Genomic DNA, 15,790 nt, shown 5'->3' with positions numbered 1-15,790 from the left:
ATTAACATGTAAGGCACCAAAACCAATTATAATCTTGAGCAGCCATTATAGAAAGTAGAAAAAATAAACCATACATACCCATTGTTCTGAGTTGAACTGGAACACTGAAGTACCTTGATTAATTATGTCTAATTAATCTTTTCCTCGCCGCCTTCTATCACGAGGAGGGGCGGCTGATTTCCGCTTTCTGCATTCCCTCAACATGAAATCACTGCACTGTGATGGAGTCGGTGTCATTCCAACACCTCCGAATCGCCATCAAGAACATCATCTGACGAAGATGTATTCGGAACATTGGTTTCACTACCATCTTCTGTAGTTAGTGATGCTTCCAACTTGGCTTCCTTCTGTCGTAATGGCCCCAGAGAACTTAAGCCATGTACTTCCACTTGCACATCCCACATACTTTGAGGGTAAAGAACAGCCGTCTCAGTTTCATCGGTCGTGACGTCATTAGACACGAAGTTAACGTCGCCTGCTTCTTCCTTTTCATCCTCTGTCTTTTCTTCTCGCTCATGGATTCAAGTTTCGCAAGTTCAACGCCATGCGACGTAGTGTCGAGGTCATCGACGTCAATAAAGCCATCGCCGTCTACGATTTCGTCTTCGCCATCAGATACTTTGACGACATGGTGATCTCTGTAGGACGCCCTTAACTCTTGCCACATACGACGAAACGCGGGCACAGCATTGATTAACATTGTGAGCCACAGAACCGCACGAACGACAAGCCCCAGGGCAGTTATTCTCGGTGTGCGTGTCATCGTGAGGGAAAGAGCCACCACAGTTGTTGCACCATGTAGCTTTACAATCCTCTGTCTTGTGGTTCTTTTGGCCACCCTTCCGGCACTCATATGTCTGACCAGAGTACGTGAACATTATATGTAACACCTCACCAAAATTAATAAAGCCAGAAACGGAACGTGTCTTGTGATATCTAAATCTATAAATATTCTCCGAACGGTTTCAAAGCAGCCGCGATAGTGTCATCTGGAAATTTGTCAGGGGCCCAGTGTGACGCAAGGTTAAGAGAGGCTGAACCATAACGTTTCACCAATGCTGAAACTTACCTTAGATAGGATCTGGCAGCGCTTGGTCGTGGGTTTCTCCCGGGCGCTGACCGGTTTCCACCCACCATAATGGTGGCCGCCCTGGCTATAACTAGTGCATTACGTCATTTTTCTGAAGTTTGACAAAACTGTGTACGCGGATCTTCACACAAGTCAAAGACGTATCTTGTGCAGGAAGGTTTTCCCAACGTCTTCAGTTTTCTTATAAAATCCAAGGGGATTATCTTCTTCATTTTAAAGTCGACTAGAGGTGCATACATTTTGTTACATAAGCAGGTCATTACAAGTGACGGAGATCTGTCTCAAAGTCAGCATAAATGGACTTTAAAAGCCTGTTCTGTGAGATGGCTTTTCAACCTTGACAAGCATTTCAAAAACTGGCCACATAAACTACAAGTTTTCGTTGTGCTATCTCGACAAATTTGCAATTTCTAAAATTATGCAACCGATTTGTCGCCGTAGGATTTAATCATAAAGGAAACAAAATATTCTTTCCTTAAATGAAATATTCTTTCCTGAAACAAAGCTCTTTATTGGACAAATTCAGTTACATAGAAATGGACGTAAGAGCTGATCTGAAGTAGAAGCTGGCCTTTGGGCAATGTTAACCATTAAACATTACAACTAATGTCTCCCAAAAACAGTTTCGTCACCCAAAAGGTAAGAACCCCATCTTATGTTTATGAAAAGTGACAAAACGCGACATCTTCGGTTGAAAAAAATAGCAAAACAAAGTCTGAGGGTTTGTCCGGGAATTGAACCCGGGCACTTGCACCCTAAGCATCTACTTTACGTCACTCTACTGAAGATTGACTGCGCTGTTGTGCAAGTCGACAAAGCTGTGACAACCTCGTCAGAGGACGGAAGTGAAAGTTGTATCATGCGCAGGATGGCTTTCCCAACGTCTGCAGTTTTCTCATCAAACCCAATTGGATCATTTTCCTCATTTTGAGGTCGTCTGGCAGTGTGCACGTTTCGTTACACAAGCAAGTCATCACAAGTGACGGAGATCTGTGTTAAAGTCGGCATACATGGATTTTAAAAAGCTGTCCTGTAAGGAGGCTTTTCCAGCTGTCCTGCGAGAAGGCTTTTCAAGCTGTCATGCGAGAAGGCTTTTCAAGCTTGATAAAGGCATTTAAAAAAAGTTCCAAAACAGTCCGTGAAATACGATGTTTTATAAATTTTGACACTTACGAGGGTTTTATATTTTTCACAGCAATCTGAAACCAATCTGTTGTCTATGTGTTGGACTAGATCCTTACCTTGTATTTTTGAGTAAATCAAATGCCACCTCCCTTCAAAAATGTCTACTTCTCATTGGGTGCCCGCCACGCTGAAAAATTCTCTTCTGCTCTCCACGGTGCGTACAAGCGCCATGTCTTCTGACGAGCTGTCAATCCCAGTTTGTATTCCCTGTACGTTTTCATTGGTTACATATGCGCAGTTGGTGCAGCTGGGTCCAAGGATTGCCTCCAAACTGACAATTGCTAGGGTGCTGATTGGAAAATACTGCCACACCCAAATTAAACGTCGATCATGCACGATAAAATTCCTCTACTATTGTTTATAATTAACACACTATAAGTTCCTCTACGTTTATTTTGCAGCTTGCTAAAACGTACAAGAATCTTTTGAACTGGCCCTCTACTTGCATCTACTCGTCGTTATAATTCGAATAAAAAACACAAAACTGTTCGATTTCCATGTCTTAACGTTTATGGCCTTTTGCCACTTAAGCATGTTATCATCATTTGAAAGAAAGAGTTTCGTCACCCGGAGGCGACTTTAAACTGCCCAAAGGCAATTCCAATCGTACAGTCGTACATACAATCAAAGCGGGAAAATAACGACGCCTAAACGAGAAACACACTGGACAAACCTAAGCTCATATTTTATGATTCACAAGTGAAATATGGCTTTAGGTTTATCAAGAAAAAACGTCGTAAAATGTTATTTCAACATCAAAGTAAAGAAATACCTTGAACGGGAATTAAAAACATGACCTCTCTAACCTAAAGCGAGAATAATACCACTAGACCAATACGTCTCCTCGGTTATTTTTTCTCACGAACAGAAACCTATCTTAAACAGATTCCTGGTGAAACGTTTTGAAATAAGAGCAGTACAACTTTGTTTGCTAACAGTACACATAAACTATAAGTTTTCGTGGTGCTATCTCGACAAATTTGCATGGGATATGTAAAATTTCCCAACCAATTGTCGCTTTAGGATGTAACCATCAAGGAAATGACACATTCTTTCCTGAAGTGGACAAAGTCAGTAATACAGAAATGATCGCAAAAACTGATCTGAATGCCAAGCTGGCGCTTGTGCAATGTTAAAACACTAACAATTACAATTTACATCCCCCAAGAGCAGTTTCGTCACCCAAAAGCAATAAAACCCGATCTTAAATGTATGAAAAGTGACAATACGCAAGACCTTTGGTAAATTAAATTCAGCAATACAAAACTTTAGAGGCTTGTCCGGGAATTCAAACCGAGACCTCCCGCACCCGAAGCGAGAATCATACCACTAGAACAACAAGCTGAACTATTATAACATTTATACTACGTCACATTTCTGAAGGCTGACACCTGTTTGAACATAATGTTACAGGTTGTTGTACACCTGTGGTAAATTCTCTCCAGGCGCTCAGAGCCAGTCTATAAAAAGGTTGAATGTTTTCAGAATGTGGGACATTGGAACGACAGAATTCACGACAAACATGCCTTAAGGGTAAACCCAACCAACAGATGGCAAAGTATTTCCATTCCGCTGTTGTTCCATGAATTATCTTTAAAACATGACGAGTAACAAGTGCTTTTATTTTACATTCTATGTTATGTACGTTTAGACCTCCATTCCCTATTTTATTATGTACGACAACTCTCTTCAAACTTTCGGGCTTGTTATCCCACAAAAATCTGAACACAGTTTGGGAACATTGATTGACACATTTAGGTGGCAACGGAGTACACTGTGCAGAAAACCATAAGACAGCTAAAGCAACTGTATTAATTAAGACAGACCTCCCTCGTAGGGTCAAATATCTTCCATTCCATGCTGACACATGTTTCTTTACCTGACTTAAAACACACTCAGAATTGAGTTCTGTTTGATCTAGTCCAAAAAATACCCCACAAATCTTTGAGTTTGTAGTGATGTTAAGCCCACCACTGTGCATGTTAGTTTCGTCCCAGTTACCAATGGGAAGAACCGTGCTTTTCAACAAGTTGAGTTTTGCTCCTGAGGCTTTTCTATAACTTTCTGCTATTTTGATTACATGCGGAACAGAACTCTCTTCAGATAAAATTGCAGTCGTATCATCTGTAAATGCCGACACTCTTGTTTCCTTATTTGTGCCGGGTAACCGTACACCATTAATTTCGTCATTGTTTCTAATGGCCGCTATAAAGGGCTCTAAGGACAACACATACAATAATGGTGACAAAGAACAACCCTGTCGGACACCTCGACTCAGTTTAAATTCTTCTGTTATGTGCCCGTTCACAATAACACTACTTGTAATGTCAGTATATAATAATTGCACCCACTTACAAAAGCCGGGTCCGAAGTTAAATTTCTCTAAACATTTGAACAAAAATGACCAGTCTACTCTGTCAAAGGCTTTCTCCTGGTCTAAGTTAAGAAAGCATCCTTTTAAATCTTTTTGTTCAACATAATCATATGTATTTCGTAATAAGTGAAGGTTGTCAAAAATACTTCGGCCTGGTATTCCACATGTCTGATTCTGAAGTACAATTGTATGGAACACATTTTTTAACCGATTGCACAAAGCTTTAGAAACAATCTTATAATCTACATTTAGTAAGCTGATTGGCCTCCAGTTTTTTTATGCTTTCGGCATTGTCGGGGTCCTTACATAATAGTGTGATTAACCCAGAATGCTGTGAATTACTTAATCTACCCAAGTTAAAACAGTAATTAACTACATCCGTAAACACACCCGAATACAGAGGCCAAAATTGTACATAAAACTCTGCTGGCAAATCGTCGCATCCCGGCGAACGGTTTTTAGACATATTTTTTACTGCAAAAAACAACTCCTGTTCAGTCGAAAGGCCATCGCAGGCAGTTTTACAATCTTCATTTAACATCGGAAGCGATGGCAAGAACTCATCTTGAATGGAGGAGTCAGTATCTTATTCAGCATACAATTTCATATAATACGACCTTATACACTTAGCAATACCTTCCTGAGATTCATGGGATATTGAAGAATCACTATGACAAGTAATACTTTTGATCATCTTCTTTCTGCCCCTACCAACTTCTCGTCTAATGAAATATTTCGTTGGTTTTTCTCCCTGATCAAAATGAACAGCTTTAGTACGGATAACCGCTCCCGCATGATTCGACTTATAAAGGGTCTTTTTCACATTGTCAATACGCTCACAGTTAATGATTGGACTAGATTTTAACGCATTTAATTCTTGTTCAAGTTCCAACAAATCACGTTTTTTGTTCATAGATTTCTCCTTACAGTAACTCCGAATTCTGTCTTTACATTCCCTTTTAAATGTCTCCCATCTGTTTATTAGATTTGCATGACCAGTTGTACAGACAGAGAAAATATCATGGAAGACGGATTTAATATTATCAACAAGCTCCGTGTTATTTAACACAGAAGTATTACTTCCAGTAGAACGGCTCCAATGAAATGACATCTTCAAAAGAAATATAAAAAAACAGGAATGATCAGAAAAGGACACATGTACAGCATCACACTGGGTTACATACTTAAACACAGCGTTAGGGATATAAAATCTATCCAATCTACTGGCACATTTGCGCCTAGATCACGAGTAGCAATTCTTATTCGGATGCAATTTCCTAAAAATATCACAAATACCAAAATCTCTTTTCAAATTATTAATTTCGTCCACTCCATCATTCCTTCCATTAGTGGCACAGCCAGCTCTATCTAATTCAATGCTCTCGACACAATTAAAATCCCCACCCATAATAACCAACTCACTGCCCTGTATCACATTATCTAAATTAGAAACAAACTCTTTTCTTTCCTTTGGATTATTAGGGGCATATACACAAACAAGGTTTAAAGCAATGTTGTTGAGTTCAACCCTAAGGCTTATGTACCGACCGTTAGGACACCTCTGTATTTTCCGTATAATGCAATCTACCGTATACCTAATAATTATTCCCACCCCACAACTTCGATTTGACCCATACGCCCACCTTGCATTGCCCAGGATTTGCAAATATTTAGTGTCATTATAGTTTTCAAAGTGTGTTTCCTGTAAGAATAGTACATCAATTCCTTTATCGAAAACAAATTGCTTAACATGTCCTTGTTTCGACGGATCCCGTAAACTATTAATGTTTAAAGTCCCAAAACGAATATTATTTAAGCTCATTATACAAATAAGTAAAGGTAGAGCGTACATACCCATTGTGGTAAAATAAGAGAGTCCTAATTACACTGCAACTCATTTGTCTCTTTTCATTCGCTGCCTCGCACGAGAAGCAAGCGATTTTCTTTTCCTGTATTCCAGAAGCATGGTGTCCCCCTCCTGAGATGGAGTCGGCGTCATACAGTCTGACGACTGATCGGCATCAACGCCATCATAGTCAGTAGGATGGGAACTAGGCGGGACAGATGACGCTGCCTCTTCGGCTGTACTGCCATTGTCCAACTTCGCTCGCTTTTCTTCGACTGGGACCGGTGAACGCACGTCGGGAGCGTGCATGTCAGCCACCACCACATTCTTCAACCTCGGGATAGCTGATGACGTTTCATTATCACCAACATCCACTTCTTCGGTGTTCTTAGTATTCTCCCAGACGTCCATCTCTTTGTCAGACTCGCTGTCGTCGCTGACGTCATCATCGGCGTTGTCGTCACCATTCCCGTCGATTTCGTCTTCGATCTCGTCGCTGTCTTGAACCAGTTCCATAGCAGGTGGGTTGAATGGGTCATCATCGTCGCTGACGTCAACATCAACGTCATCTTGTTTTACGGCGTCTTCCTTACTATACTGGCGCTTAGTCGGTAGGTTCCCCTTAACCCGCGCCGCGTACGACATTGCTCTCGCACAACAGTCACTGACCGTATGAAGCCCTGACTCACACATTCGGCATGGATCTGTACAGTCCTTCTCTGTATGAGGATTCTAATGGGGGGAGAAACCGTTGCAGCTAGAACACCACAGTGCCCTACACTCTGCCGCCTTTTGTGTGATTTTTGGCCACACTTCCGACATTCATAGGTCTGCCCGGTGTAGGTAAACATCACAATGTCACCATCGAAATTAATAAAATTTGGTACATAACGAACTTTGTAACACCTAAATCTGTAAATCCTAATACCTGTCCGAACATGTGAGAGCTCCGGGTCTGAAAATCTGGGTTTCGTCAAACCCAGGCATTAGCCATAGAGTTTCAAAGCTGCCTCCATAGTGTCATCGGACATTTCATCCGGTGCCCAGCCTCCGGGCTAAAGATTGCTAGGACGCTCATTGGAATATACTGCCACATCGACATTAAACGTTGATGATGCACGATAAAATTCCTCTACTATTCTTTGTAATTTACACAATATAACTTGCTGTACTATTATTTTGCAGCTTGCTAAAAGGTGTAAAAACCTTTTACACTGGCTCACTACATGAATGTATTCTGTCTTAAAAATCGAATGAAAAAACAACTGAGCAAAAATCTTGTCTTAAAGGTTTATAAACTTTTGTCACTTGAGCATCTTATGATCAATTAAAAGAAAGAGTTTTGCCCTCTCCAGTCCATTTCGACCTTCCCAAAGGCAATTCCAATCGTACAGTCGTACAAAAATCAAAGCCAGCAGAGAACCAGACCTGAATGAAAAAAACACAATGGAGAAATTTGTGCCCAGCTTTTATGAATCACAAGTTTAACATGGCTTTAGGTTTATACAGAAAAAACTTCGTAAAATATTATTTCCACATCAAACTAAAGAAAGGACTTGTTCGGGAATTAAAAGCTTGACCTCTTGCATTTAAAGCGAGAATCATAATACTAGACCAACAAGCCTACTCGCCTTTTTTTTCTGACGTGCAGTAACCTATTCAAAAGAGTTTGCTGATGAAACGTTTTCATATCAGAGCAGCACAACTCTGTTTACTAAAAGTTTACGTAAACCATAGGTTTTCGTTTTGCTATGTGGACAAATTTGCATTGGATATGTAAAATTATGCAACCAATTCTCGCTTTAGAATGTAACCACAGACGGAATGAAATATTCTCCCCTGAAAGAAACCCTGTTCAAGTGGACAAAGGCAGTAATATAGAAATTAACATAAGAGCGGTTCCCAAATTCAAGCTGGCGCCTGTGCAATGTTAAATATTAACAATTACAATTTATGTCCCCCATCAACAGTTTCGTTCACAAAAGTAAAAATCCCAATATTAGTTCTATGAAAAGTCACAACACGCAAGACCTTTAGTAAATTAAAAAAGAGCAAAACAAAAGATTAGGGCTTGTCCGGGAATTGAACCCGGGACCTCTCGCACCCTAAGCGAGAATCATACCACTAGACCAACAAGCCGAATTGCTATCACGTATGCATTACGTCACTCTTCTCAAGGCTGACTATGATGTCGTGCAAGTCGACTAAGCTGTGACAACCCCGTCAGTGGGGTTTTATCGCCCAAGTGAAAGTGGTGTCATGTGGGTAAAGGCATTCCCAACGTCTGTAATTTTCTCATAAAATCCAACGCAATGATCTTCCTCCGTCTCACGTCGTCTGGGAGTGTGCATGTTTACTTACATAAGCAAGTCATCACAAGTTCGGCAGGTCTGTCTCAAAATTACCATATATGGATTTTAAAGAGATGTCCAGCGAGAAGGCTTTTCAAGCTTGGCAAAGGCATTGACAAAACGCCTCCAATACAGTTCGTGAAATACTATGTTTTCTGCCTTTTGACACTTACTAGGCTTTTATATTCTTGACAGACATCTGAAACCAATTTCTTGTCAATCTGTTGGACTAGATCCTCACCCTGTATTTTTGAGTAAATCGGAGGCCACCTCCCTCCCAAAGTGGCTACTTCTATTGGTTGCCAGCCACGCTGAAAAATTCTCTTCTGCTCTCCACGGTGTGTACAGCGCCATGTCTTCTGACGAGCTGTCAATCCCAGTTTGTATTCCCTGTACGTTTTCATTGGTTCCATATGTGCGGTTAATGCAGTTAGGTCCAAGGATTGCCTCCGGACTGAAGATTGCTAGGACGCTCATTGGAATATACTGCCACATCGACATTAAACGTCGATGATGCACGATAAAATTCCTCTACTATTGTTTGTAATTTACACACTATAACTTGCTGTACTTTTATTCTGCAGCTTGCTAAAAGGTGTAAAAACCTTTTGCACTGGCTCACTACATGAATGTATTCTGTCTTATAAATCGAATGGAAAAAAAACTCTTCGATAAACCTGTCTTAAAGGTTTATAAACTTTTCTCACTTGAGCATGTTATCATCAGTTGAAAGAAAGAGTTTTGTCCCCTCCAGTCCATTTCGACCTTCCCAAAGGCAATTCCAATCGTACAGTCGTACAAAAATCAAAGCCAGCACAAAACGAGACCTGAATGAGAAACACATTGGGCCAATTTGTGCCCACCTTTAATGAATCACAAATTAAACATGGCCGTAGGTTTATACAGAAAAAATTTCGTAAAATATTATTTCCACATCAAACTAAAGAAAGGACTTGCCCGGGGATTAAAAGCCTGAACTCTCGCACTTAAAGCGAGAATCATAATCCTAGACCAACAAGCCTACTCGCTATTTTTTCTGACGTGCAGTAACCTATTCAAAAGAGTTTGCTGATGAAACGTTTTCATATCAGAGCAGTACAACTTTGTTTACTAATAGTACACGTAAACTATAATTTTTCATTTTGCTATCTCGACAAATTTGCATGGGATATGTAAAATTATGCAACCAATTCTCGTTTTAGAATGTAAAAACAGAGGAAGTGAAATATTTTTTTCTGAAAGAAACCCTGTTCAAGTGGTACAAAGACAGTAATATAGAAATCAACATAAGAGCGGTTCCCAAATTCAAGCTGGCACCATGCAATGTTAAACATTAACAATTACAATTTATGTCCCCCATCAACAGTTTCGTTCCCAAAAGGTAAAACCCCGATCTTAGGTCTATGAAAAGTAACAACACGTAAGAACTTCGGTAAATTAAAAAAGATCAAAACAAAAGATTAGGGCTTGTCCGGGAATTGAACCCGGGATCTCTCGCACCCTAAGCGAGAATCATACCACTAGACCAACAAGCCGAATTACTGTCACGCATGCATTACGTAACTCTTCTCAAGGCTGACTGTGATGTCGTGCAATTCGACTAAGCTGTGAGAATCCCCATCAGTGGGGTTTTATCGTCCAAGTGAAAGTGGTGTCATGTGGGCGAAGGCATTCCCAACGTCTGCAGTTTTCCCATAAAATCCAACCCAATGATCTTCCTCCGTCTGGGAGTGTGCATGTTTTCTTACATAAGCAAGTCATCACAAGTGCCGCAGGTCTGTCTCAAAATTAGCATATATGGATTTTAAAGAGATGTCCAGCGAGAAGGCTTTTCAAGCTTGACAAAGGCATTAACAAAACGCCTTCAATACAGTTCGTGAAATACTGTTTTGTGGCTTTTGACACTTACTAGGCTTTTATATTCTTCACAGACATCTGAAACCAATTTCTTGTCAATCTGTTGGACTAGATCCTCATCCTGTATCTTTGAGTAAATCGGAGGCCACCTCCCTCCCAAAGTGGTTGTACACACCGCTCTCCACGGTGTGTACAGCGCCATGTCTTCTGACGAACTGCCAATCCCAGTTTGTATTCCCTGTACGTTTTCATTGGTTACATATGCGCGGTTAATGCAGTTAGGTCCAAGGGCTCCCTCCGGACTGAAGATTGCTAGGACGCTCATTGGAATATACTGCCACATCGACTTTAAACGTTGATGATGCACGATAAAATTCCTCTACTATTCTTTGTAATTTACACACTATAACTTGCTGTACTTTTATTTTGCAGCTTGCTAAAAGGTGTAAAAACCTTTTACACTGGCTCACTACATGAATGTATTCTGTCTTAAAAATCGAATGAAAAAACAACTGTGCCATAAACCTGTCTTAAAGGTTTATAAACTTTTGTTACTTCAGCATGTTGTCATCAGTTGAAAGAAAGAGTTGTGTGCCCTCCAGTCCATTTCGACCTTCCCAAAGGCAATTCCAATCGTACAGTCGTACAAAAATCAAAGCCACCAAAACAATGAGACCTGAATGAGAAACACAATGGACAAATTTGTGCCCGGGTTTTATGAATCACAAGTTTAACATGGCTTTAGGTTCATACAGAAAAAACTTCGTAAAATATTATTTCCACATCAAACTAAAGAAAGGACTTGTTCGGGAATTAAAAGCCTGACCTCTTGCACTTAAAGCGAGAATCATAATACTAGACCAACAAGCCTACTCGCTTATTTTTCTGACGTGCAGTAACCTATTCAAAAGAGTTTGCTGATGAAACGTTTTCATATCAGAGCAGTACAAGTTTGTTTACTGACATTATACCTAAACTATAAGGTTTTCGTTTTGCCATCTCGACAAATTTGCATGGGATATGTAAAATTATGCAACCAATTTTTGCTTTAGAATGTAACCACAGAGGAAGTGAAATATTCTTTCCTAAAAGAAACCCTGTTTAAGTGGACAAAGGCAGTAATAAAGAAATCAACGTAAGACCGCTTCCCAAATTCAAGCTGGCGCCTGTGCAATGTTAAAAATTAACAATTACAATTAATGTCCCCCAAAACATTTTCGTCCCCAAAAGGAAAAATCCCGATATTAGGTCTATGAAAAGTGACAACACGCTAGACCTTCAGTAAATTTAAAAAAGAGCAAACAAAAGATTTGGGCTTGTCCGGGAATTGAACCCGGGACCTCTCGCACCCTAAGCGAGAATCATACCACTAGACCAACAAGCCGAATTGCTATCACGCATGCATTACGTAACTCTTCTCAAGGCTCACTGTCATATCGTGCAATTCGACTGAACTGTGACAACCCCATCAGTGGGGTTTTATCACCCAAGTGAAAGTGGTGTCATGTGGGCGAAGGCATTCCCAACGTCTGCAGTTTTCTCATAAAATCCAACGCAATGATCTTCCTCCGTCTCACGTCGTCTGGGAGTGTGCATGTTTTCTTACATAAGTAAGTCATCACAAGTTCGGCAGGTCCGTCTCAAAATTAGCATATATGGATTTTAAAGAGATGTCCTGCGAGAAGGCTTTTCAAGCTTGAAAAAGGCATTGACAAAACTCCTTCAATACAGTTCGTGAAATACTATGTTTTATGGCTTTTAACACTTACTAGGATTTTATATTCTTCACAGACCTCTAAAAACAATTTCTTGTCAATCTGTGGCACTAGATCCTCATCCTGTATCTGTGAGTAAATCGGAGGCCACCTCCCTCCCAAAGTGGCTACTTCTATTGGTTGCCCGCCGCGCTGAAAAATTCTCTTCTGCTCTCCACGGTGGGTCGGACGGTGCGGCTTACTTGCCTTCGGTAAGTCGTCTCAGTGAAGCAGCACTAAATAAAAGAGCGGTGGAAATCCGTCCTGTAACAAGGAGGCACATTATACGTACATGCACCCTAATGATTCCTTCGTCGTCATATGACTGAAAAATTGTTGAGTACGACGTTAAACCCCAAGCACTCACTTACTCACTCCTCGGTGGGTACAGCGCCATGAATTCTGACGAGCTGTCAATCCCAGTTTGTATTCCGTGTACGTTTTCATTGGTTACATATGTGCGGTTAATGCAGTTAGGTCCAAGGATTGCCTCCGGACTGAAGATTGCTAGGACGCTCATTGGAATATACTGCCACATCGACATTAAACGTTGATGATGCACGATAAAATTCCTCTACTATTCTTTGTAATTTACACAATATAACTTGCTGTACTATTATTTTGCAGCTTGCTAAAAGGTGTAAAAACCTTTTACACTGGTTCACTACATGAATGTATTCTGTCTTATAAATCGAATGGAAAAAAAAGTCTTCGATAAACCTGTCTTAAAGGTTTATAAACTTTTGTCACTTGCGCATGTTATCATCAGTTGAAAGAAAGAGTTTTGTGCCCTCCAGTCTATTCGACCTTCCCAAAGGCAATTCCAATCGTACAGTCGTACAAAAATCAAAGCCAGCACAAAACGAGACCTGAATGAGAAACACAATGGACAAATTTGTGCCCGGGTTTTATGAATCACAAGTTAAACATGGCTTTAGGTTTATACAGAAAAAATTTCGTAAAATGTTATTTCCACATCAAACTAAAGAAAGGACTTGTCCGGGAATTAAAAGCCTGACCTCTCGCACTTAAAGCGAGAATCATAATACTAGACCAACAAGCCTACTCACCTTTTTTTTCTGACGTGCAATAACCTATTCAAAAGAGTTTGCTGATGAAACGTTTTCATATCAGAGCAGCACAACTTTGTTTACTGACAGTACACCTTAACTATAAGGTTTTCGTTTTGCCATCTCGACAAATTTGCATGGGATATGTAAAATTATGCAACCAATTTTTGCTTTAGAATGTAACCACAGAGGAAGTGAAATATTCTTTCCTAAAACAAACCCTGTTCAAGTGGACAAAGGCAGTAATAAAGAAATCAACGTAAGACCGCTTCCCAAATTCAAGCTGGCGCCTGTGCAATGTTAAAAATTAACATTTACAGTTAATGTCCCCTAACAACAGTTTCGTCCCCAAAAGGAAAAATCCCGATATTAGGTCTATGAAAAGTGACAACACGCCAGACCTTCAGTAAATTTAAAAAAGAGCAAACAAAAGATTAGGGCTTGTCAGGGAACTGAACCCGGGACCTCTCGCACCCTAAGCGAGAATCATACCACTAGGCCAATAAGCCGAATTGCTGTAACGCATGCATTACGTAACTCTTCTCAAGGCTCACTGTGGTATCGAGCAATTCGACTGAACTGTGACAACCCCATCAGTGGGGTTTTATCACCCAAGTGAAAGTCGTGTTATGTGGGCGAGGCATTCCCAAAGTCTGCAGTTTTCTCATAAAATCCAACGCAATGATCTTCCTCCGTCTCACGTCGTCTGGGAGTCTGCATGTTTTCTTACATAAGTAAGTCATCACAAGTTCGGCAGGTCTGTCTCAAAATTACGATATATGGATTTTAAAGAGATGTCCTGCGAGAAGGCTTTTCAAGCTTGACAAAGGCATTGTCAAAACGCCTCCAATACAGTTCGTGAAATACTATGTTTTATGCCTTTTGACACTTACTAGGCTTTTACATTCTTCACAGACCCCTGAAACCAATATCTTGTCAATCTGTTGGGCTAGATCCTCATCCTGTATCTTTGAGTAAATCGGAGGCCACCTCCCTCCCAAAGTGGCTACTTCTATTGGTTGCCCGCCGCGCTGAAAAATTCGCTTCTGCTCTCCACGGTGCGTACAGCGCCATGTCTTCTGACGAGCTGTCAATCCCAGTTTGTATTCCCTGTACGTTTTCATTGGTTACATATGCGCGGTTGATGCAGTTAGGTCCAAGGATTGCCTCCGGATTGAAGATTGCTAGGACGCTCATTGGAATATACTGCCACATCGACTTTAAACGTCGATGATGCACGATAAAATTCCTCTACTATTCTTTGTAATTTACACACTATAACTTGCTGTACTATTATTTTGCAGCTTGCTAAAAGGTGTAAAAACCTTTTGCACTGGCTCACTACATGAATGTATTCTGTCTTAAAAATCGAATGAAAAAACAACTGTGCGATAAACCTGTCTTAAAGGTTTATAAACTTTTGTCACTTCAGCATGTTATCATCAGTTAAAAGAAAGAGTTTTGTGCCAGCAAAAAAATGAGACCTGAATGAGAAACACAATGGACTAATTTGTGCCCAGCTTTTATGAGTCACAAGTTAAACATGGCTTTAGGTTTATACAGAAAAAACTTGGTAAAATATTATTTCCACATCAAACTAAAGATAGGACTTGTTCGGGAATTAAAAGTCTGACCTCTCGCACTTAAAGCGAGAATCATAATACTAGACCAACAAGCATACTCGCTTATTTTTTCTGACGTGCAGTAACCTATTCAAAAGAGTTTGCTGAAGAAACGTTTTCATATCAGAGCAGTACAACTTTGTTTACTAATAGTACACGTAAACTATAATTTTGCGTTTTGCTATCTCGACAAATTTGCATGGGATATGTAAAATTATGCAACCAATTTTTGCTTTATAATGTAACCACAGAAGAAATAAAATATTCTTTCCTGAAAGAAACCCTGTTCAAGTGGACAAAGGCAGTAATATAGAAATCAACGTAAGACCGCTTCCCAAATTCAAGCTGGCGCCTGTGCAATGTTAAACATTAACAATTACAATTAATGTCCCCCAACAACACTTTCGTCCCCAAAAGGAAAAATCCCAATATTAGGTCTATGAAAAGTGACAACACGCAAGACCTTCGGTAGCTTTAAAAAAAAGCAAACAAAACCTTAGGGCTTGTCCGGGAATTGAACCCGGGACCTCTCGCACCCTAAGCGAGAATCATACCACTAGACCAACAAGCCGAATTGCTATTACACCTACATTACGTAACTCTTCTCAAGGCTGACTGTGATATCGTGCAATTCGACTGAG

At 40.3% G+C, this 15,790-nt stretch overlaps 1 protein-coding gene and 4 non-coding genes across 5 annotated transcripts; all 5 read right to left on the bottom strand.

Moving 5' to 3' along the window:
• Nucleotides 1–6,543: 6,543 nt before the first annotated feature.
• Nucleotides 6,544–7,140, bottom strand: LOC135479763 (uncharacterized). The gene has a single exon (XM_064759669.1). It carries the CDS (start codon nucleotides 7,138–7,140, stop codon nucleotides 6,544–6,546), a length of 597 nt encoding a protein of 198 aa, XP_064615739.1.
• Nucleotides 7,141–8,562: 1,422 nt separating this feature from the next.
• Nucleotides 8,563–8,634, bottom strand: Trnap-agg (transfer RNA proline (anticodon AGG)). The gene has a single exon. It is a non-coding gene; the product is annotated as a tRNA-Pro (tRNA).
• A 1,675-nt stretch (nucleotides 8,635–10,309) lies between these two features.
• Nucleotides 10,310–10,381, bottom strand: Trnap-agg (transfer RNA proline (anticodon AGG)). Its single transcript has one exon. It is a non-coding gene; the product is annotated as a tRNA-Pro (tRNA).
• Nucleotides 10,382–12,015: 1,634 nt separating this feature from the next.
• On the bottom strand, nucleotides 12,016–12,087 carry Trnap-agg (transfer RNA proline (anticodon AGG)). The gene has a single exon. It is a non-coding gene; the product is annotated as a tRNA-Pro (tRNA).
• A 3,561-nt stretch (nucleotides 12,088–15,648) lies between these two features.
• On the bottom strand, nucleotides 15,649–15,720 carry Trnap-agg (transfer RNA proline (anticodon AGG)). The gene has a single exon. It is a non-coding gene; the product is annotated as a tRNA-Pro (tRNA).
• Between the last annotated feature and the right edge of the window lie 70 nt (nucleotides 15,721–15,790).

This window comes from Liolophura sinensis, chromosome 12 (genome assembly GCF_032854445.1).
Source record: "Liolophura sinensis isolate JHLJ2023 chromosome 12, CUHK_Ljap_v2, whole genome shotgun sequence".
Lineage (NCBI taxonomy): Eukaryota > Metazoa > Mollusca > Polyplacophora > Chitonida > Chitonidae > Liolophura > Liolophura sinensis.
Note: the sequence above shows the minus strand (reverse complement) of the source record. Positions and strands in the feature narration are given on the sequence as shown.

Excerpts from the sequence above, each read along its gene's own strand:
- LOC135479763 (XM_064759669.1), bottom strand. The coding sequence starts at position 7,140 with ATGTCGTACGCGGCGCGGGTTAAGGGGAACCTACCGACTAAGCGCCAG.